Source organism: Trematomus bernacchii, unplaced genomic scaffold (genome assembly GCF_902827165.1).
Source record: "Trematomus bernacchii unplaced genomic scaffold, fTreBer1.1, whole genome shotgun sequence".
NCBI classification, from domain to species: Eukaryota; Metazoa; Chordata; class Actinopteri; order Perciformes; family Nototheniidae; genus Trematomus; species Trematomus bernacchii.
Genome location: NW_022987513.1, coordinates 2538415 through 2562728, shown reverse-complemented (window position 1 = coordinate 2562728; position 24314 = coordinate 2538415). Strand labels below are relative to the sequence as shown.

The 24314-nt window shown below is 39.4% G+C and overlaps 1 protein-coding gene across 2 annotated transcripts; it reads right to left on the bottom strand.

Annotated features, from left to right (window-relative positions):
• Positions 1-12052: 12052 nt before the first annotated feature.
• On the bottom strand, positions 12053-23855 carry nufip2 (nuclear FMR1 interacting protein 2). 2 transcript variants are annotated; one of them, XM_034153221.1, is made up of 4 exons: positions 23418-23855; positions 19958-21655; positions 18863-18895; positions 12053-17318 (listed from the first exon to the last, which is right to left on the bottom strand). In XM_034153221.1, exons 1-4 carry the CDS (start codon positions 23581-23583, stop codon positions 17266-17268), a joined length of 1950 nt encoding a protein of 649 aa, XP_034009112.1. In that variant the 5' UTR covers positions 23584-23855; the 3' UTR covers positions 12053-17265. The 2 variants fall into 2 exon arrangements, with proteins under 2 accessions (XP_034009112.1, XP_034009119.1); XM_034153228.1 differs by having other exon boundaries at positions 23436-23854.
• Positions 23856-24314: the final 459 nt, after the last annotated feature.

Sequence of the window (24314 nt, the reverse complement as noted above, 5' to 3'; positions counted from 1 at the left end):
TTGTGTAAATCCCTAGAAGATCAATTGTAATGACTATGGCAACTTCATCCAGCACTTATTCACAGAAATAATCAATATGCCCAATTTTGATTATTGGGCATAATCAATTTTACAGGTATTAATGACCAAATACCTGTAAAACTAATGACTTGATTAGACCCTGCTGTACTTTGTTTTAAGTGCTAATCTGCTAATGTAAACATGCTTACAGGCTACACTGAGAGGGTTAAGAGGGTAAATATTGACTGCTAAACTCAGCATTGCCACTGTAAGAGTGTTTTCCATGCCTTCCTCTCTTAGTCTTGTTCAAAATAGATTCACAATGTCGTCCAAGCAGCTAATTTGCTGCCTGCAGAATGTATTCATGCTGAAGGTGACATCTTAGTGGGTAGCCTGCAGTATCATATTCTAAAATCAGTGCAGAGGTCGACCACAGGGACACGCTTTGGTGCACATAAAACTCACCGCTGCAGGTCTATTACCCTTTTATTCCAAAAATAATATTCTATATGTGTGTATGTAGCTCCCCCATATACCATATTAAAATGTAAAGGCAGCAGCTGTCCCATTAAAGCATCTGAGCCCTTGCTCCTTCCTGCACTCACACGTTGTGGCTAAGCACACAGTAGATGTTAATTAAAGTGTGTGAGGGTTCAGTGTTTTAAGGCTCAGGGTGACCGTCGGGACCGGCCTGCAGTATTTCTCCTCAGGACCACGATGTTCATCAGATCAGTTGCAAACTCTGGCAAGTGCTTCAGTGTGACATTTGATGATGTGAGGTTTATGGTGATCATCACAGAACACTAAATGTCAGGGACTGCCTGCTCGCTGCTGATATATTCATCCCAGAAAGCAGGAGATGCTCCTGGATGATACACTGGCCCTGGTTTCTGTCAGAGAGCAGCATGTAAGGACTCATCAGAGGGTGAGGGCTCTCAATAGAAATCTCTTCTGTAAGACGGTACTTGACTTGTATTCGTCAGAAATGTCATAAATCACATCAACAGAGGAGTAAGTCCACATATAATGTCAAGCAAACATGCAATTAATAAATAGATTTTTCTAGGCTTCAGAGAATGCCATTAACATCCAACATTCTTTGCCACAGAGAGCATCAGTTTGAAAAAGCCCCATTCATGCAGAATACAAATTAATTCCTCGTCCTCAATATTTCTTGGTCTTTTTTTGTCAGCTAATTACTTTTAAAGGTCCCCTATTATGCTCATGTTCCAACACACTCTCACTCCCTAGACGTCCAGGAGCGACGCTTGGTCAGGGTCCCGTGGCGTGCAGTTGGGACGCGCCGAGGCTCCTTCAGCTTCATAAACGGACGCAAAGAGCTTTCAACTGATTGCAATGTATTCCCATCGACGGCGGTATTTGACGCTCATGGAAGCACCGCATCGGTCCATGTCGGCGGCCCTTAAAGGCCATGTGAGCGTCCATTCCCATTGGATAACGGAGGATTTTACACCCGGAAGTAACTATTCTCCTTACTGTCAATTGATTTGACAGTGATATCTGCACTACTCAACTAAAAAACACCAGATTATCCTTGTTAATTACACAACATTGATTGTTTTAAATTGTGTGCAATGCTTTTGCATTTTTCCCCTTCGATTCGGAGAAACAAATATTTTTTCGGAGTTTACTGTAGGATGGCAGAAGACACTACACTACCCAGAATCCTCAGCTATCGTTTAGGACTACACCCTGTGCTTTGTTTGACAAACCCCGTGATTAGTTCTCAAGCTCTATGATTGGTTGACCTCCAACTGCATTACAAATGAAAAAAGACGTTTCGTAAAAGATAAAATCATACTTTATTCAGCAGTGCTTGCTTTACTCTTTGAAAGTCATCAACTAAACCGGAAAACAGCAGTATATTTTATTTTGTTAACACTGTAAACTTGACAGCTTTTTAACCCGCACCTCCTACTGGTTAAAGCACGTTATTACACGTTTAGAGTAATGCAATGCAGGTAGATTGGGTTGCTTTTTAATGACTGTTTAAAATGCCTTTTTCTTAATGTATTTCATTTTTGTAAAGCACTTTTGAATGTGTTATATTTTATGAAAACATTTAAATATTAAGAGTATATACAAAATAGGAGGAAAGTAGAAGGTCAATGATAGAAATATAGAATAGAAAATATCAAGAAGATACTGTAAATGGTATCTAGAATAAAACAGTTTAGTGCCGGATGTACAAAGATATTAATAGGAGGATGTGCAAAACAGACAAACTAATTAGGCTTTATTTAAACATTAAATAATACTTTAGGTTAAGGTCTTCTTTTAAATATATTTAAGCAAAAAGCTTTGGGGGTATCTATATTAAGCCTGACAAAGTACTTAACGTCTAATATATTGCATGGTTTGTTTTGGGACTTGACAATCAACTTTCCTGCAATGTTAACTATGTTGAAGCACTTATTTTAACTGATATTATACATATTTATTATACTCTTATAAGATGTATGTAGATAGAATAAGAAATGTGCAGAATATGACAGTTTAATGGTGGAGGTACACACATATTGATTGATCTCTTGTTGAGGAATCTATGACCCAAGTTTGTCATCATTGCATCACCGTAGTTGTGTATATGATATTTCAATAAAACTTTGAAAATCTTGAAATCTTGAAAGGGCTGTGCAAAATAGCCATTATATACAGTTTTTGATGAACAATTAGAGAATAATGAGTAATGAATATGCTTTATAGGAATCTGCAGATACATTTTTTGTCTTCTCAAGCACCAACTATCAGATATCTCGCCTGATTGTTTGCACTTGACAATCACCTTCACTGAATTTTACTCAGATGTAACTAAAGTCTGATTTAAGGGTTGTTTATATTTCACATCATTAATCCAAATCTGTAAAGTAACTAAAATAAATGTAGTAAAAATACCAGGTTAAAGGTAGGGTAGGTAAGTTTGAGAAACCGGCTCGAGATACACTTTTTGTTATATTCCATGGAATGCTCTTAACATCCCGATAGCAATGAATATCTTAAGTGCTTAAAATCCATAAAAAAATGTCATCTGTGGAAGCCGTAATACTGTAAAAAGTACGACCAATCATTTTAGCCGGCCCGGCTAAAATAACTGGATGGCCTACCTGCCTGTCAGCCTTCCATCTGTGCACAAACTTATCTCGTGCCCTCATTGGTCATGTGCGCGTTCGTGTGTGTTGGAGGAGGGGCTCTATAAGGAAGTGGCAGATTTTCTCCGGTTGTGTATTTTCAAATTCTAGCGATCTCGAGCCGGTTTCTCAAACTTACCTACCCTACCTTTAACCTTAAAGAAAGCCCTCAGGATTATAAAAGACCCCCATCACCCCAGCCACAAACTCTTCTGTCTGCTGCCGTCTGGCAGGTGGTACTGCAGCATCCGGAATAAAACCACCAGACTCAGGGACAGCTTCATCCCACAGGCCAGAAGACTATTAAACACCTGAACTTTGAAACAACATCCATAACATTCATCTGGCTGCTACTTAGAAATTATTTGTCTAATATATCATATTCCAATCACTTGTATATATATATATAATAGACTCTTATTGCACTATTTCACTTTTTACTATTTTACTATTTTTCTTTTTGTATTTACTTGCACAATTTGTTCTGTGTATGTTTTATTGTATGGCACTGTTGGATGAGCCTGTGACCTAAGGGGGGAGGGGAGGGATGGGGGGGGGGGGGGGGGAGGACACGTTCGAGTATTGATTTGGATAGTGTGCCATCGATGGGTTTCATTCCATTTCAAAGTGCTGTTTGACGCTCTGTGTAAACTTCGCGCACTGCCACTCCAACATCCAATCACAGAGCTTGAGAACTAATCACGGGGTTTGTCAAACAAAGCACATGATGTAGTCCCAAACGATAGATGAGGATTCTGGGTAGTGTAGTGTCTTCTGCCATCCTAAACTCCGAAAAAATATTTGTTTCTCCAAATCGAAGGGGAAAAACACAAAAGCATTGCACACAATTTAAACCAATCAATGTTGTGTAATTAACAAGGATAATCTGGTGTTTTTTAGTTGATGAGTAGTGCAGATATCACTGTCAAATCAATCGACAGTAAGGAGAATAGTTACTTCCGGGTGTAAAATCCTCCGTTATCCAATGGGAATGGACGCTCACATTGCCTTTAAATGCCGCCGACATGGACCGATGCGGTGCTTCCATGAGCGTCAAATACCGCCACCAATGGGAATACATTGCAATCAGTTGAAAGCTCTTTGCGTCCGTTTATGAAGCTGAAGGAGCCTCGGCGCGTCCCAACTGCACTTCACGGGACCCTGACCAAGCGTCGCTCCTGGACGTTTAGGGAGTGAGAGTGTGTTGCATGTTCATATTAGTATTCTGTCGCTCTACTGGGACATGTCTCCATGCTTTAATGTTCAATGAATTTCTATCCACCAGGGCGTGCAATGATTTTGCCTCCTTCTTCACTGACAAAATTCAGAAAATTAGACAAGCAGTCAGTGCCTCTACATCAGGTACAGCAAATGTTTTGTCCCTATGTCCACCTAATATCAATTCAAACACCATGACACAATTCCATCAGATTAATGGTAAAAACTTAGAGGACATTATTCAACTTCTGAAATCCTCCTCCTGCTGCCTTGATATTATTCCAACAGGATTTTTCAAAGATGTTTTTCCTTGCATGGCCTCAGATCTACTTCATATAGTAAACACATCTCTTCACTCAGGTATTTTTCCAGAGGCCCTGAAAACTGCAGTCATTAAACCGCTCTTAAAAAAGAATAATCTAGATGCCTCAGTAATGAACAATTACAGGCCAATATCAAACCTGCCATTTCTAGGTAAAATCATTGAAAAAGTAGTATTTCAACAGTTGAGTAACTTCTTGCATTTAAATAACTGTTTGGATGTGTTCCAGTCAGGATTTCGTCCAAACCACAGCACTGAGACTGCTCTTGTAAAGGTCTTCAATGACATCCACTTAAACACAGACAGTGGCAGAACTTCAGTGTTAGTATTATTAGATCTCAGTGCTGCATTTGACACTGTTGACCACAACATATTACTAGACCGACTAGAAAACTGGGTGGGACTTTCGGCAACAGTTCTAAATTGGTTTGAGTCCTACTTAAAGGACAGAAAAAACTTTATTTCTATAGGTAAATACACATCTGAGTTGACAAATATGACATGTGGGGTACCTCAAGGCTCCATCTTGGGGCCTCTTCTCTTTAACATCTACATGCTACCACTGGCTCAGATAATGAAAAACAACAAAATAAGTTACCATAGCTATGCGGATGACACACAAATTTACGTAACAATTTCACCAGGAGATTATGCTCCAATTCAAACACTGAGTAAGTGCATTGAACAAATCAATGACTGGATGTGTCAGAACTTTCTCCAATTAAACAAAGATAAAACTGAGGTAATGGTTTTTGGAGCCAAGGCAGAACGTATAAAAGTTAGCGCTGAGCTTCAGTCTGCAATGTTCAAAACAACAGATAAAGCCAGAAATCATGTAGTCATGGACTCTGACCTGAGTTTCAACAGTCACATTAAAACAGTTACTAAATCAGCCTACTATCACCTAAAGAACATATCTAGGATTAAAGGACTAATGTCACAGCAGGATTTGGAAAAACTTGTCCATGCTTTTATCTTCAGTAGACTCGACTACTGCAATGGTGTCTTTACAGGCCTCACTAAAAAATCTATTAGAAAGCTGCAGCTAATTCAGAACGCCGCTGCTCGAGTCCTCACTAACACTAAGAAAGTGGATCACATCACTCCTGTTCTGAAGTCTTTACACTGGCTTCCTGTGTGTCAAAGAATAGATTTCAAAATATTGTTGCTGGTTTATAAAGCTTTGAATGGTTTAGGCCCAAAATACATGTCTGACCTACTGCTAAATTATGAACCATCCAGAACCCTCAGGTCTTCAGGGACTGGTCAGCTTTCTGTCCCCAGAGTCAGAACTAAACATGGTAAAGCAGCATTCAGTTATTATGCTCCGAATATCTGGAACAAACTCCCAGAAACCTGCAGGTCCGCTGCAACTCTTACTAGTTTTAAATCCAGGCTGAAGACTTTTCTTTTTGCCGCTGCTTTTAATTGAACTATTCACATCTTAAACTGCACTGTAACTTTTAACTTTTATTCATGTATTTTTTCTTTTAATGTTTATTTTATTATCTTTCCTTTTTAATGACTGATTTTAAATGCCATTTTTAAAATGTCTTCCATTTTTGTAAAGCACTTTGAATTACCTTGTGTTGAAAGGTGCTATATAAATAAACTTGCCTTGCCTTGCCTTGCCTTGCCTTCAAAAAGCTCTTTATTTCTCTCATACTGCCTGTGCTGCAGCACCTCTTTTCACCCTCTGTCTGAAACCAGAGCCCAGTCTGCTCTGATTGGTTAGCTGGTCGGCTCTGTTGTGATTGGTTAACCGTCCAAAATGTGTTGGACAATGTGTTGGACCCAATACAAGTGTGTGTTACATAGTGATGTCACTATGTTATGGAAGTAAACAAAGGAGTCTAATGGAGGCGTTTCAGGCAGGGAGTGTGGGAGAGAAACTCCCTCTTGAGTGAACTTTGGGACTTCAGCCTTTGCAGACCATTTACATGCACAAAAACCAAACCCCAAAAGTATAACAGGGCTCCTTTAAAGGTGGGGTAGGTAATTTTGGAGAAACCAGCTCGAGTGCGCTAGAATTTGAAAGTACACAAGAGGAAAAAATCTGCCACTTCCTTCAGACTTCCTTACAGAGCCCCTCCTCCAACACACACGAACGCGCACATGACCAATGAGGGCACGAGATAAGTTTGTGCACAGATGGAAGGCTGACAGGCAGGTAGGCCATCCAGTCATTTTAGCCGGGCCGGCTAAAATGATTGGTCGTGCTTTTTACAGCGCCACGGCTTCCACAGATGATATTTTTTTATGTATTTATTGTCAAAGCATTTAATATATTCATTGCTATCGGGATGTTAAGAGCATTCCATGGAATATAACAAAAAGTGTATCTGAAATAAATTACATACCCCACCTTTAAGTAGAAAATGTTGCCTTCATCATCAGGCCTAAGTTTTTTTGTTTTTGTTTGTTTTAATATTTTTTTACGGATCAAGTTGATTAAGTTTTCTCCATGATGGTAACATAACCAGTGGTCAAAAGCTCTTAAATTAAAGAATTAACTTTCAAGGAGGCCTACCAAATAAAGTATTAAGAACTAAATCTACCTCAACCAGCTCCAACAGTAAGATGCTTTAGTCGTTGATGCATTAGTAATGAATCTAAGAATGTAATAATATAACACTCACATAGGTGATTCTTAATAAAACATTTAATAAATAAAGTATCAAAAGTAATTTTGGAGCAATGGCCCTCACTTCCTGCCCTGTGTCTCCAGCAGCACATGTTGCCATGATGACACACTCACAGACAAATATTGAGACATTGAGAATGAGCAACCTTTTGAAGGTTGTCAGAGTATCATTTCATCATAATCATCATCACAGTCAGTGAAAACAGAATTGTCCGTTGCTTGTATTTAAATAGATCAGTCAAAGCCAAATATATGATGTATTGAATTTTAAAATCGATCAACCCTTTGATAACGTTGATGAAGAGGACCTGACCTCATTAGCAGAAGTGTGTTCTCTGTTTTTTTTCTTTGCTTGTCACCTTTTGCTGTTTCTTTCTGTGCTCTTTCTTCCAGCAGTAGTGGACTGAGCAGAAGTCCAGGAACGCCTCAGCCAAGATCAAACCTTTTAGTGACCTTCCAGCACTTTTGACAATCTCTGTGCACCGGTGCACTAACCATCAAGCCCCATGAGGCCCCGAGAAGAGCACAGTAATCAAGGTAAGATCGAGGGGGTGGCGGTAAACACCGGTTCAATTCCATGGAAAGAGTGGGAAAAAACATGTGTGTGTTTGTGGTGAAAATACGCCACCTGCAGTGTCAACAGCTCACACAGTCCCCAGTAATCAAGCAACTCTAATATTTACACAGGTGGAAAACATTTTAGAAACAAGTCAGTATAGAGGTATTTGTACTCCTTGAGTATTTCCATTTACTGTTCTTTCATACTTGCACTACAGTTGTGCACGAGTAATCAAACCTTTTACTTGTATTTGGTATTAAAAGGGCCCTATTGTGCTTTTTTTTGGTACCATCTCTGGTAATACGTGGAATAATAAACTAGTAAGAATATTATGATACATTTTCTATGCACATTTATTCAGAAATATCTCCGAGTTAAAGGTAATTCACTTCAGAAACACTTTTTGGTATATTCCATGGAATGCTCTTAACATCCCGATAGCAATGAATAAATTAAGTGCTTTGATAATAAATATATACAAATAGTGCATCTGTGGAAGCCATGGCGCTGTAAAAAGCAAGTCCATTTATCTGACTCGGCCCGCGGCAGATAATTGGATGGCCTACCTGCCTGTCAGCCTTCCATCTCTTGCACAAACTTATCTTGTGCCCTCATTGGTCATGTGCGCGTGTGTGTGTGTTGGAGGAGGGGCTCTGTAAGGAGGTTGATTTTTTCGGTTGTGTACTTTCAAATTCTAGCTTACTCGAGCTGGTTTCTCCATTCTTACCTATACCTTTAAGGTTGAATTTAAAATGTAATATACTAATTTATACTGCAATGTATACATGAATACTACAGAAAAATCAGCTTTAAACAGTTGAACAAGACTTGAATAAAGACGTTCAGCTTTTGCAAAAACAGTTTAAATTTCAGTTGAGTTGTACATCATTTACTTGAATCAAAAGAAGGTGGTTAAACCAGCCTCTGTAGTTTTATAGTGACTCCTTCAATGCGACAGATCTTCCACAAGGGGGCGTCTGTGAACAACAATTATCTCTCTGAGGCCTTTTCATCAGGCTCATTATGATCGTGTGTGTGTGTATGTGTGTGTGTGTGTGTGTGTGTGTGTGTGTGTGTGTGTGTGTGTGTGTGTGTGTGTGTGTGTGTGTGTGTGTGTGTGTGTGTGTGTGTGTGTGTGTGTGTGTGTGTGTGTGTGTGTGTGTGTGTGTGTGTGTGTGTGTGTGTGTGTGTCAAAGCAGAGAGGACTTCTAAGAAACAGATGTCTGCACATCCCCAGTTGTTGTTGGTGTTGGTAACCAAAAATATTTCTTACATCTAACTTTTGAATGAGTTGCAAAAAATGGTTTTAATCTAATAAAAACCAGATGGCTAATTCTGATTGGAGCTTGTCACTGAGCTGTGGCTGTAGGGATAGACCCTATATAAATAAAAGTGATAATACAATTCATTTAAATTAAAGGGGACCTATCATGCAAAATGCACTCCATAAACATCCAGGAGCGACGCTTGGTCAGGGTCCCGAGGCGTGCAGTTGGGACGCTCCTAGGCTCCTTCAGCTTCACAAACGGGCGCAAATAGCGTTCAACTGATTGCAATGTATTCCCATCTGCTGCGGGATTTGACGCTCATGGAAGCACCACATCTCTGTATGTCGGCGGCTGTTAAAGGCAATGTGAGCGTCCATTCCCATTGGATAACGGAGAATTGTACACCCGGAAGTAAGTATTCCCCTTACTGTCGATCGATTTGACAGTGATATCTGCACTACTCATCAACTCAAACACACCAGATTATCCTTGTTAATTAAACAACATTGATAGGTTTTAGTGTACAATGCTTTTGTCACGTTTTCCCCTTCAATTCTGAGAAACAAGTCGTTTTCTATGAGTTTTGGATGGCCGAAGACATTACATTACCCACAATCCTCTGTAGCAACCATAGACTGTATACTGCAACAGGCAACAGCTTCGGTTCATGTTCATTTACAAACTCTTCAACTACAACCGTAATTATATTTAAAAACATGTTAGAAGGTCTCACGAAATACTTTAATGTAAATAAAAATTTAAATGTGAAGGAATGTGTGTATAACAAAATACATCCTTCATAAACGGAACCAGAAACAGACGTAGGCAAGATCCTCAGCTCGATGATTGGTTGGTTTAGCCGCAATGCACGCTGGGATTTGGTGTTTATGCGATGTGAAATCCGAAAACATTTAAAAAATAAATAAATAATACATTATTCCGAGTGTGCTTGCTTTTCTCTTTGAAAGTCATCACATAACGGCATTGAAATACACGTTTCGGCTGCATTAAATATTACATATCTGCCGTAGTTCTGTATTTATAGAGCCCTGATGAGAAGACTTCAAGACAAACAGGAACAACTGCCGCCAAAACGGAAAACTTGACGTGGATCTTAAATATATAAGCAATTAAACTACATCTTACATTTCTCTTCACACAATACGTCTCCTTGCAGTATCAACACTAATTCGGCTGACTTTTATATTTGATCCAATTGGTAGATAGGCTGTATTTACGCCATAATGGTGCACAGCTGATAGAAAGGGACACCTACTGGTTAAAGCACGTTATTGCATTTTATAATTGTATTATTGGGTACCCCTGGTTGGTAATAGACGAGTTGGGATCGCGGAGAAATGCTCTCCGCAGACCCATTCTCACAGCGTTTATAAACCTTTTTCTTACTCAATATCAAGCCACACTTATTGTTTTTACTTTGGCTGTGAGTGTTTGTGTGTGCTCTGCTCACTGCTCAGGATGAGTTTCGCGCTGTCTCGCTGTATCGCCGACCCGGAAACCACACCAGTAAGCCAGCTCACTGAGCAGCGAGCCTCGCAACGTCCCGACCAATCAGAGGACACTGGGCTCACAGGGAGGGGGGGGCAGGATCTCCAACAAGCCGTTTAGGACAGAGAGTGAATACCTGAATACACATACTTTACAGAGATGCTGTATGAGAAACCAATGTGCGTTTGGAAAATTGCACAGTATAAATATATTTTAGTATACCTCAACAATGGAATTATGATCAGTAGAAATGGCCTTGACATGGGACCTTTAAATTCCTGTATTTAAAATCGTACTTAAAGGTGGGGTAGGTAAGTTTGAGAAACCGGCTCGAGATACACTTTTTGTTATATTCCATGGAATGCTCTTAACATCCCGATAGCAATGAATATCTTAAGTGCTTTGACAAAAAATCCATTAAAAAATGTCATCTGTGGAAGCCGTAGTACTGTAAAAAGCACGACCAATCATTTTAGCCGGCCCGGCTAAAATAACTGGATGGCCTACCTGCCTGTCAGCCTTCCATCTGTGCACAAACTTATCTCGTGCCCTCATTGGTCATGTGCACGTTCGTGTGTGTTGGAGGAGGGGCTCTATAAGGAAGTGGCAGATTTTCTCCGGTTGTGTATTTTCAAATTCTAGCGATCTCGAGCTGGTTTCTCCAAAATTACCTACCCCACCTTTAATAGAAAATAAAGGAGATTTTTAAGAAACAATCTAGCCGTAAAACTATATATTTCATTAGAATACTGTAAAATGGTCAGTTTCGTTGTGTTAAATGAATATATGAATATGGATACTGATGTAACAATGTGTATGTGGCATATTACTTTTGTAGCTAGTAGAAGTGTACACCTATCTCATAAAGAGATTTGCTCTAATTGGGTCCCAGCTGAAACACATAGCTGGTGATCTCTCAGACTGATTTGAATTCATATGAACCATTTTCAATTAACTTGAACTATATCTTAAAATAAGAAAATAAAAGGCGCTACACTATTTTTATGAAAAGAAACTTGTTCAACTTAAACTTGTCATCATCATTTTAAAGGTGTTCATGTTTTGTTCAAATCATTAAAGGAAGTCACTTGTACTACATGTAGTGGAGTAAAGTAAATATATTGGAGTAGAAGTATAAAGTAGCACACAATAAATATTCCAGTACTATAACAGTATTTGTACATTATTAAATATCATAGGAAAGTTTATATATTATATTGCAATACATAATACTGCCTGATCCTAAAGTCTTGTTTTGAAGAGATTCAGTTTATTTAAGGTGTTTTATTTCCGAGTGCTCACATGACGAAGCCGACTCTCTGACAGATGTGAACAGAATTGTAAGAAAAGCAGAACACCACACACAAAACACAAAACACAGTATTCTTCATGAAAATTTGACATTTTAATGGAAACTAAAATTGTGAACACTGGAAGTTTTTTTTTTTTTTATATCGACTCTATTACATTGTTTGGAATTTGAGGGTTATTATCATGCTTTAAAAAAAACAAAAAACATTGTAATGTGACACTTCTGTTAAATTCCAAACAAAAAAATAAACAGACTGCTCACTTAAAAACGTAAAATGTCGACCTGTAAGACATTTGAGAAAGAAAAATGCTGTTGCCTCATCTTTTAGGGGGGCAAGAGATGTCAAAGTGAAAAGAAGGAGGAGCAGACCAAATCAACACGCACAACAGCCATTTGAGATGACACAGAAACAGAACAAAAGATGACTCGGCGCAACACATCGCCTCTTTTCATGACTAAACCTTGTAGAGACACATGTTGCCCTTTTTTTTTAAATTATTATTATTCATGTGTGAACTCAAAAACACTACCTCTCAGGTGTCTTGCCCCCTCAATTCAAACATTTCCACAAAAAGGCAGTTTAAAGAAGGGACAGGTTTTAAGTAGAGCACAAACACCAAAGTCCAGCATTTCCCATTACAGACGATTGATTACTGGATAAAGAAGAAGCAGCACTTCTGGTATTTGTTTTATCTTTTGCTCTCACACACCGTAAAATAACTCAAAAGTGACATTCAGCTGCTACAGTAGTGACTTCTGTTCTTCACTATAAACTCCAGCCTGTTATGACATCAACACGCGTCTCCAGTCTGTGCGCTTGCCCTTCACTAGCTGAATATCTGAGTAGTGTACCTTTGGCGAAAGCAGATTTCAGAGTTGTTGAACCGCACTTTAATACCTCACTCCCTCACAACATGATCACTACAAATAAAAAATATATTAAGAGGAACTCTGGGATGCAGTGAGTCTCATCACTCCATCTCAACTATCTGAAGAGTTAAAGTCATTTGTAGAAAATCTGCTGGAAGAGTTCAAATATATTAACATTAACGGTGCTATTGTTGGGGGATAAAATAGGTCAGTCTTTATCAGTAACGTAATCATCTAAAACTCACACAAAAATGAGACATCTTGATTTTCTGTATCATTTATTCCTTTTAGTCTCATCCTACTTGTGCATCTATGGATAAATTAGGTTCTAACTCAAAAATAAAACCTTTTTTTAAAACACGTTAAAACATAAATTTGTTAAATCAGTTGAAATCAATGATGTGCTACTTCAGACAGTAACTCGACAAATGCACCGGCATGAGTATAGGCCAGCGAGAGCTCATCGTCCGTCCCATTCAAACTGATTTTGGCTTACAGGTCACACAATTCAGAACACAAGCCATGACACATTTCAAAACCTACAAAACACATACAATTCTCATTGCTTTCAGCTGCGTCCATGTCGCTTGAAAGAAAAATTATAGGATTAGCTGTAAGAAAACTTAAAACAGCATTGCAAATGTTACAAAAGAATGAAGAAACAAAAAAAATGGCACGGATATATGCTGGAAGCAGATTTTAAACAATCAAAATTGCTGTAAAAGTATATATTTTTTCACACAGGCACCTGAACATGAAACAAAAAAGGGGGAGGGGGAGGGGGGGATTGAAATATATGAGGAACTTGCATATAATAGGAAGAACTCGCTATGCACACACCCAAAAATACAACGAGGCCGAGCTCGTCACTCACAGCCTGGAAGCCTGCATCAGTCCTTGAGGTGATTGCACATCCTGAGGGGACGGAGATAGACACTCCACATGATCAGGCTTTACTTTCTCAACAGTCACTCGTCCCCCCCCCCCCCCCCCGCCCCCCCATCACTGATTAACCATGTACTTGGCTTCAAGAACCTGTTTTTGGTTTGCAGGCTACAATGCTAAATAATAGCTTTATCTTAATAAATGCATATTCAACATAGCCTTTTTGCTGTATTAAGTGCTTCAAAAGACCATCCTTGGGGTGGGAGGATGGGAGATTCTCTGATTTCCCTGTACAGGACCATCCTCTCAAAGAGCAAGACAAAATATATTTTTTTAGTTTTGAAAGAAAAAGGTCGTAAGACTACAGTAACACCACGTACTACTCATTTTAAACACCCTGTTTTACATGTAGGAGCCGACAGATGCATCCCTGTCCGTGGATGATGATGCTTTCAGCCTGAACAATTTGGCATGTACCATATGTGAACCTGATTGTGTTGCTTTGTTGATGGATTATGGACAATCAGAAGAAATTCAATTGTGAGGATTGTGTAACTTAATGCCGGATTAAATGTCAATTTCCACAAGCACAGAAAAAAAAAACACAAGTCTAAATGCTAATGGACAATATTAAATCAAAATGCCCATGCTTTCTCATATCAACACAGTTGTTATAACTCGGAGGGTACTTTTCCATCACATGCCGTACAATGGAAGCCAAAAAGAAAGTTGTTTAAATAGCTGACTGAGATAAGACATGTCAAGACAACTGGCTCTGCACGAGTACAAGCTGCAGCGCTGCCTAATCAGGACACAGTGGGAAACAAGTGTACTTAAAAGCTCATACCCAGTATGGAGCCGACCAATAGAAACACCACTGATGCTCAGCAATAATAAATCAATAGGTGATTCACTATGAACACACATGGGAGAAAAATGAACCATCAAAATTGCAAGATTACAGTATAGTATACATAGAAAACAACGCGTGGAGCAATGTGTTTTTTCTTTTCTTTTTTTTTTTTTCTTTTTTTAAAGGGGGAAATAAAAAGGAAATATTTTTAGAGCCCCAAATGACGACGAGAGCACCTTGCACGTCATGACAGTTTTCCTCAAGAGTATTTGGTGTTTTCTCACACATCATACAAGACTATAGTCTTGTATGATGTGTGACAAAACACCAAATACTATATATATATATATATATAATAGGACTTCAATTGAGCATTTCCAATTTGAGTACATTACATGACAGGGGCCGTTTGGCAAAAAAACAATAGTTAACATAGTCATGGCTTTATTAACACTACCTGAGTTACATTTAATAATTCTGTATTTATTTTTTTAAAGTAACAGCCCAGAGCCATTATTTCAACTAGTATTTCTTGTCAATACATATAGATCTCTCTTGTAATTAAAAGATAAAAGCAATTAGTTTACATAAAGTGCTATTGATCCACACATTAACCAAATCATATCTTCTAAAGCAGTGGTTCCCAACCTTTTTTGTCTCGTGTCCCCCCCTATACTAATCTGTGATGATTCGCCTACATTTTTTCTCGTGTTAAACTCTTTTAAATTGTATTCAACCCAACTGCTCCTTACATGAAAATGACTAGTATAACTCCACCTTAATACAAATGCATTTCAACTTGATGTCAATGAATGAAAAACAATAATGTTAAGATTCACTTCTAGCAGTTTCAACATATTCTGTTAAGCCTAGAGATTTTAATGAGAAACTTGAGTTTGCTTGTCCTTCATGAGCTTTGATAGTTTAGGGGGTTGGACACAAGGCTTATGAAAATTGATGTTTTGATGTGTGTAAATAGGTTGCAATCCCTAATCTTTCTACATACACCCTAAACCCCCCAAGTAACCCTAGGGGTCCCCGTGCCCCCGGTTGGGAACCACTGTTCTAAAGAACAGGAACCTGAACAGTTCCTTTGCCATGTTGGATAAAGCGATCGTGATCTGGAGATGGAGATGAGTGATGTCACAGCTGGCCAGTTAGTAGTTAGCGAATTTGGGCTCCCTAGACTTAATTAGATCTTTTAACGTGAGCTCCTTAGCAAAATCCACTTTAGGATTTGTGCAACAAACTGAAAACGCACCTTTTTTATTTAACAAACCCCACCAGCATTTGGGTGGTGATAATGTAGCTCCATATAACCCCTACACACATTGTCTGGATCACACGGTGTTATTGCACACTGGTTTGCAAATGTAAAAATGTTAACAGTAAAACATAATATAATTCATCTTCACATTTGAACACAAAGTGGCTAGTTGGGGAGGGGAACCAAGATTAGTATTGCAATTGTTGTTGTGTTACTGTTATCTTTGTATGGCGATGAACCTCTGACGCGTTCATTCCCTCCAGTAAACATGCAAGAAATACAATGCCGTAAGACAGAGAAGTAAAAGAGCAGATGCTGAGTCAGAAAAACAGAAATAAAGATCAGTCGTAAAATGCAACACATGTTCCTTTGACAATAGGAATTGAACAGTTTTGACATAGAAAGAAAAACCCCAAAAACATCTGTACGGACATCCTGAGTCTTGCTGCTGAACAAAGAGCACATTGGTAGCTCTTGCTCACTCAGTTAATTCCTAAATCAAGGATTCACATACTAGAAGGTATATATTTAAATGAGTCGGAATTTAGGACCTGACCTCATATCAATCTGCATGAAATGTACTAGAAGCCTTAAGATGAAAATATTTTGCCTTTAACGGAGACCTGGTGTAAAAATGAAATGAAGGGGCGTCGCTTTCCTTCAGATTGGGCACTCTTGTACCTGTGCTCTGGGGTCATACTGCAGGGCAGATAACACATTAATGTTAGGGCAGACAAACAGACAAGTAGAAAAAGAAAAAAGCAAGTGTTTAAATTCCTGGGCTCTGATTTTGCCTTGAGGACTTAAGACAAGGTTCTCCCTTCCTGGATGGGACCTCAACTTTGAGCTTCCAAAGATCTGAACTCCACAACTTCAAGGCATTCTTTGCAAAGTGTGTTCTCCTTTTCCTCCATGGTAGATTCAAGCTTGCACACGGATGTGTATGTAAAACGTCTAACATATCTACAATGAACTCATTTGAATGCGTGAAGAAGAAGAAATGACTGAGGCATCCCAAAGTCAGACTGACGGCTGCCGCAGTTCAACAGGAAAAAGGCTTAGGGAGGTGCAATCCATGACACCTTCCTTTTGTTGAACTCCCAAACATCATCCTTTAAGAGCCATGAGACAAACAACTAGCACAGCTCCAAAGTCTCACTTATCGTGTTGGAGAGGCACCGATCAACTCCTAACGTCCCTCCAGAGTGTGTGTGTGTGTGTGTGTGTGTTTGTCTGAGGCCCCTAAAGAAGTCTGTTATTCCATCGGAGATTCCAAGGAAAAATCGGTCATGCTAAACTATCAATGTTTTCACAGTTGTCACTTTATCTGTCCAACAGGATTCAGGACTCCAGGTAGATAATCGGAGCACCCAGAAGAGAAGTACAGTAAGTACTGTAGAGCGTCTACCTCACTGATCAGGTCCGTCCTTGGTCTCATCATAAACCACCACTCTTTTTGGATCTACAGCAGAGGGGGGAGAAAGGTTAGTTTAGGGATACTCAACGTACTTTGCCCGAGGGAAACCTTTTGCACCACGGGCCAGTGCATTAAAAAAAAAAACATAAATAATATGTACCAATTGACTAGAGATTAATAAAGGTCTATAGGTTTTTCTCTTATAGACTTGACTTAATAACAGTAAGCTTAAAAGACAAAAATCTGCTCCTATCAGGGACATAATAAATAGCATATTTAAGCTCTTTTTAGTGTAAGAATTACTTTATAGGAGCCGTATTATTCTCATTTCTATATCATTTGTCCCCCTCTATGATGTAGGATTTATTAAAAAAATGATCATTAAAATGTTTTCAATTTATATTTTTCTCTTTTTTAATGTACACTGTCCCCTCATCCTCAATAAAGGTACAGAGATTGGATCTTAAGGTGAGTATCATTAGTAGAAAAACAAATAACCATTTCAATCTAAATAATGACTTTGCTTCATTTGCTAAAAGAAAAAACTAGTTATGTTGAAAAAGATGTGTATTTTTCTCCAAGTCGAGTATCAAAAGTACCTTAGGGTTAGGTCGAGTATCAAAAGTACCTTAGGGTTAGGTCGAGTATCAAAAGTACCTTAGGGTTAGGTCGAGTATCAAAAGTACCTTCATTGGTATTGGTAACTTCATCAACACTAATCTTGACACCAAACCCGGCCCTAGCCAAATTGGCTCAAATGTGTATTTAACACAGCCTCAACACACTGTTTTGACTGTACACCAGTATTATGTCACAGTCATCGGAGTGCCTTTAAGTGATTACTCTGGGTTGCTTATGTTCCTGAACTTTTTGTTATACAATAAATGTGGCATTTCACTTTCAATGATTAACTCATGTGATGTTTGTCCATGATATACAGCTATCTGTACCTGAGGGGCCCACTGTGGGCTTTAATGCAGCCTCTATGCACATGCTGCTCTACAGTCAAACTAGAACAAAAGTGTTATTTATGTCGAGTGATTTAGGGTAAGGAAATGACTATAAAGATCTTTCTCTATCAGGTTACTACTATTGATTAACCAAAAGTCAGCCCTAAAGTGAAACATGGGCAAACATTTACCATCTTCTCAGATTTCATATCTCATATGCAGGTGGTTTTGTGATTAATAGATAAGATATATGTATTTAGATTCAGCTTGTTTGCATCCAAGTCTTGATTACCCATTTTTTTATGTTGACAATGTGCAGATAAAAGCTGCAATGCTGTTTTTTTTTATGAAAAAGGGTATTTTGAAATACCAAACCGCAAAAGAGCTAATAATAATGAAATCATTCTTGTTTTTTTTTACATTTGCATCACATTTGGATCAGAACCAAAAGACTAAAGCACTTGGTTCAGCACATGTATGAATATAAGTAGCCTCAGACTTGGACTCCCACCAGAACACATCTTGTATTATATTACATGTTCTGACCTTTCTAGATCTAATTCTTGTTGAGAAGACTGAAGGACCTCAACATTTCTGAAAATGGAAGATGAAGAAGTGAGGGCTACAAGTTCAGTTTACCTTGTTTTTGCAGGCTGAAAATGAATTCCATTTCTGTTGAAGGAAAACAGAACACGCATTATTTCAGGTCATAAAGAACATTTTCAGAAAATGCAATACGGTTCTGTTAAAATATGTAATGTCAAAATGTATCATTTCATTTCTTAATGCATCATTTCATACATATAACACTAACATTCCTTAAGAATTGTAGGCACTTAAAGTTATTATCATTAAGATGTTAGTCAATCCAAATGGCAAAGTCTGCCACCATCATTCCCGCACTAGATTCAAACTGCATTAACGCACAGAGGGATTCACAGTAGCTATCCAGCAACAGTTTGTCATTTGATCTCATAAATATAGGACTACATTTCTTCCCCCTTTCTTACTCTCCCTAATCGGATAAAAGCTGTATTAAGCTTCGACTAGACAACACCGAACATGACTTCAGAATGATTCACATTGAAAGCATCCGGCTGCCAAAACAGCTGCTTTAACTGTGACACATTTACAAAAGACGCAATGTATTTGTCACATAGGTTAGCTCTAATTACGACGTTCTTCAATAATGTGTAGGATGCGGGTAATTTTTCTTATCAAAGCAATAATAGTGCCAGCAATACAAGGGTTTGGCAATATATCAACATATGATATTACAAAGACTTTATTATGGATATTCTCATATCGCGTTAGATGTCTATCCTGGTTTAAAAGCTGTTCTAAAGTGATGACATTTTCTAAGATGGACTGTTCCATCTGTTTTATTATTTACCTTTACCCACTTTGTCAGCATATCTACATTACTGGTGATTATTTGTCAAAAATCCCATTGTGTGAGTATTTTGTTAGAGCACCAACAGTAAACTCTCAAATAATGTCACAATATCTATATTGAGGTATATGTATTTGTTCCTCTTAGAGATAAAGAGTCACAGGCTACAGGCAGCACACTTAGAGATTTCAGTTTTAATTGTTTTTTAACAACTTCTTTACTAAAACAATGAAAGTTTGGTGACACTGAACAACCACGGGTGTCCCCAGATCCACCTGGAAATAAATCTCAACCATAACAAATTAAATTATAACCGATAAAGAGTAAGCAGTCAAAGTTACCTTTAGTGTGATAAGTGACAGCAGCTTTAATATCGAAGGACCCCCAGCTGCAGCTCCTGCCAATGTCTTTAGTGGGAGCCTGTTGTTTGGATGAGCCAAACAACACAGTGGTTAGCTGGCCCTGTACAGGCTTAGCACCGTTGTCTTTACCGGCAGCAGAAACAGCAGAACCTGCACCCTTGGCCTCAACTTTTGTCTTCTGCTGGCTACATGGTTGCAGCTTGATATCCTCCTCACTCATCACACACGCAGGAAAACAAGCATTAGACGCATTGCAAGGAGCACAAGTCCTTTTCTCTGGGTCTTGAGCCAAAGTGCCAGGCTCTAGAAAAGAAGGGCTCACATCAAAGCATGGCTGGGCAGCCTTGGCAGCAGCAGCCTGACACTCGCTTTGAGGTGTGACCACAGTAGTCTTGTCCGCTGCAGGCACCTGGCCACCTCCTCCTCCTTCTGGACCCAAGTTGGGGTCATTGATGAAGGAAAGCCCCCACTGATTCTGGAAGATATCTCCCAGGGCTTTCTGATTTGTCTGAGCAGCCGGTGGGTCGAGGTGACGAGCACTAGGGAGCACAGGTTGCATATTTAAAGGGTAAATTAAAAGAGTACACTTTCTAAGCTCATATGCTTCCCCATCTACAGGACTGGTTGTAGAGCTACAGTTACTTTCCAAAGGAGATGCTACATTCTCGCCACTTGAAATAGATGGGGCTGATGGAATACTACTAGCAGCAGGAGCAAAGAAGGTACCCACTGATGGGCAGCCGTTTCCATTTCCAGAAACAGGGCCATTAGTAAAGCTAGCTGAGGTGATAGTTTTCATAGCAGACATGGGGACCTGTGACAGTCTAACCGGAGGAGGCAGTGCCTCTCCTCCACCTTGAGCTACTTTGTTGAGGTTCTCTTTCACTTTACTTGCATAACTGATCTTGGGAACAATTTTTGCACTGCTATTGTCCACAGGAAACACCGGAGGGGGCTTGAACAAAGTCCACGAGTCCTCTTTTGAAGGTGAGGAAAGCTTGGCTTTGTGCCTTTCCTCAGTCTTTTTACCAAAAGTGCCAGCTGTTTTGCCATCAGAGTTTTTCCTCTGAGATTCACCCATTGAAGCCTCTGATACAACAGCCCGTCGAGCTGTTGACTGAGCTTCTACTTTATTTGCTGCTCTAAAGCCATCAAGTCTAGAAGTCACTCCCTTCTCAGTTGTCTCCATATTAAAAGCCACGTGTTCTTGTGTAGTGTTGCCCTGCTGCATGTCTTTTTCCTTTTCTCTTATCACATTATCAGTGTTCTTGGCATTGTTACATCTGGCCTTGCGTTTTTTCGGAGTAGTATATCCACCCTCAGAGCCGCTGCCATCATTGTCCTTGCTAGAATAGCCATTTGTAATTAAGCCACAGTTTACAACGCCATTTTGAAGCAACAAAGAGTCTTTTTTATCCAAAGGTTGGCTCTCATGATGATTCAAATCCAGAGCCTTTTCCTTGTCATTTTTAAGGTCCATATTCTTGTTAAGGTCCAGTCCTTTGCTGCTCACTTTTGGAACAGTCGTGTACAGCTTTTGGGATGATTTCTGCTTCGCATTTGTATTACTTGCGTGTCTGTTACCATTGTTGTTGGGGGGATGTGATATAGGAACAGTATCAGACAGATGTGGATTCCTCTCCCCTTCCTCCTCACTGATGTTTACTTTTTTAATGCCTGAAAAAGAAAACACAATCAGTTTATGATGAAATGATACAAAACCTCAGACATGTGTTCAACTAGCTTAAAGAGAACTGCCCCAACTTGTAAAGGCACTTAATACAAAAACGCTGTGCCAATTACTTTGCCTTTTCCTACTAATACAAAATAGAAGTCATGCAAAGACAAAAAAAAGGTACCACCACAACATATGTTTGGTAAAGCAACAATGAGAAATAGGACCTGCCTGAACTCACAGAACCTAAAAAATGATTAGGATTCTTCGTGTCTATATTAGTCCTTTTTTAAATTAACCCCATTATGAATTATCCAGCTCAATCACATTTGGCATTGCAACTTTTCCTTATGCAAACCACAAATATATATGTTTGGCCTTTTTTTGTGTTCAAAGTTCACTTTCTTTTCTTTTCAGTTAATCAGTCAATTTTTAAGAAAGCAATGTGGCCCAGCATCTTTTAACCAGAGCAGTGAGACAAACAAATAAATTGCCATTGCTAGTTCACGTTGAAGTGTTAACAGAATGGCAAATTCCAAGATGAGCAGCGTGATCACTGTATTTAGCAAGCTATAAGCAATATACCTCACAAAAGTCAACTGCATACTGGAATGTTAACTTGAGATTATCTGATCTGACATCAAATACCAGTTGCTGCAAGATGTAATGGGAGGGTTCACAGCAGCATATATGACATACATTTGGAGTGGCAGTGAACCAGAAATAGGTCTATGCATTGCAAAGAGCAGAGACATGGGCACGGCTGCGTCAACCTAGGGCTTCAAATTCAATGGTGCTGTCCCTCATGTCTGCGGGCACAGCACAAGCACCTCCATACAGCCTGGCTTCAGTTAGTTGTATTATACAGAGGCCCATTATTTTTTTATTTGCATTGCCAGCAAACGTTATGTCGACAGTTACAGTGTCTGTTTAGTTGCAGAAAACCGTATATGTATCAATTGGTCATTATCGAGTTGCTGCGTGGCTTCACGTTGACTGGACAACATGCAACAGGCCTGTCAAAGATGGCTAACGTTAGCTAATGTCAACTAGCCAGGGACTCGTTGGGCATTAGCACGCCCTGGCACCGATAATAGTCGGCTGTGTCGTAAGACAGCCACGTAACACCAACAACATAAGTAGACAAAAGAGACCAACGAAATGTCAGTGTTGCAATGTACCTTGGTTGTGAAAAAAGTATTTAGTAGCCGGGTAACTGTAGCATTAGCTCGCAGTGATATTCTAACATGGCCGACAGGAAATGGCAGCTCAGAACATTCCAGTGTAGCCGGCTCGCTTTCCTAAACTGGACACAAGCATGTTGAAATGAATAAGGTAGATATCTGCCAACTGTTCAACGCGAATCGCCATGCAAGCATACTGGTTAATGCATATATAACACATGGTGACCCAGTCGGATTTCTGAAAGTATTTAGTTGTATTTGCCATAGAAAAACGAGTGTTGAAACCGGCGCACAAGGTCAATCCCCGATATGTCAAACCAGCGACAACTGTCACGCAACGTCAGCTAGCCACCTAGCTAACGTATTGCATGGTCTCTGGTCCAACAGTGGCTAACTGTCGGTCCAATAGGTTAGCCATTCACCCGCTGTAACGTTTCTGAAATTACCCAGGGCACAGCAAATAGTTTGATTTAAAAGCTAGCTGGTATGCTCAGCACTCAATCTGAGCGGAGTTAAAAGCTAGCAAATGCTAGTCGGCTCGTTGACATTAGCTGAGTAAGGCTAGCAAGCGTTAGCTCACTTTTCCGGATGGCCCAACCTGTTTTCTTCGTCTGCGTTTCCTGATGCTGGCGCTGGAAGTGGCTCTGATCATTTTTTAGACAAGTTGTATGTTGAGTAGATTGTCTGTCCTCTCCGTGGTGGTTGTATTGCCTTTCTTGTGCCCGATCTTTGGGCTGTTCCTCCATTGAAGTGTAGAATGTCGGACTTGTTCAACCAATATGTTAGCTCACAGAGTAGGTACGGGATAGTCCAATCACTACCAGTGTAAAACGGAAGCTATTTGAAGCCTCTGTAAACGTCAGCAGTAAACGTCTAAAAATGGCACTGTTTTGGGTGGTCACCGCCACTAAACTCCGTGTCTAGTTTTTGTGCTGAGATATGCAGGGGATGTTTTGCAGAGCTTTTCGGATCTCGGTAGATGATTCACACAAAAATAACGGACACGTGATAGAAGATAAAAAAATCTTTTCGGGGTGGGGTTCGTGTGTGAACTAAAATCATATGACCGGAGGCGCTGCCACGTCTCCAGCCAGTGGACACGTTGGTGGAGGGTCCCTGCGAGAGCAGCCCCTCTCTCAAAATAGAAAAGCAACTTTATAGTCAAACATTCATAATTAATTTCTAACTATGTTACCACATTTCCAATAGAAAAAAGGTATTCCTGTAGCTGTTTTTAAAGTAATGCTTTCTATAAACCATAGTGTGTATTATGTATTTAAAGTGAATTATAATTCATTTATTATTATTCACATGGATTGCACTCTGATGTATTATATAAATATGTACACAACATAGACCTGAATTAATTATAAGTGTTTTAGGATTGCTCTTGACTAGTTTTGAACTAGAGTTTTACTAATGGGGCTTATAAGACTTTATGTACCCATACTCACCTATAATCCCTTCAAGAATGACA

Bases quoted from the DNA above. Each gene is read 5' to 3' on its own strand.
- nufip2 (XM_034153221.1), bottom strand. From the start codon at position 23,583: ATGGAGGAACAGCCCAAAGATCGGGCACAAGAAAGGCAATACAACCAC. The intron at 18,896-19,957 runs GTAACTTTGACT...TTCCTTCAACAG, and splicing joins TGTCACTTATCACACTAAAG to AAATGGAATTCATTTTCAGC. The intron at 17,319-18,862 runs GTAAACTGAACT...CCTCTGCTGTAG, and splicing joins TTTCAGCCTGCAAAAACAAG to ATCCAAAAAGAGTGGTGGTT.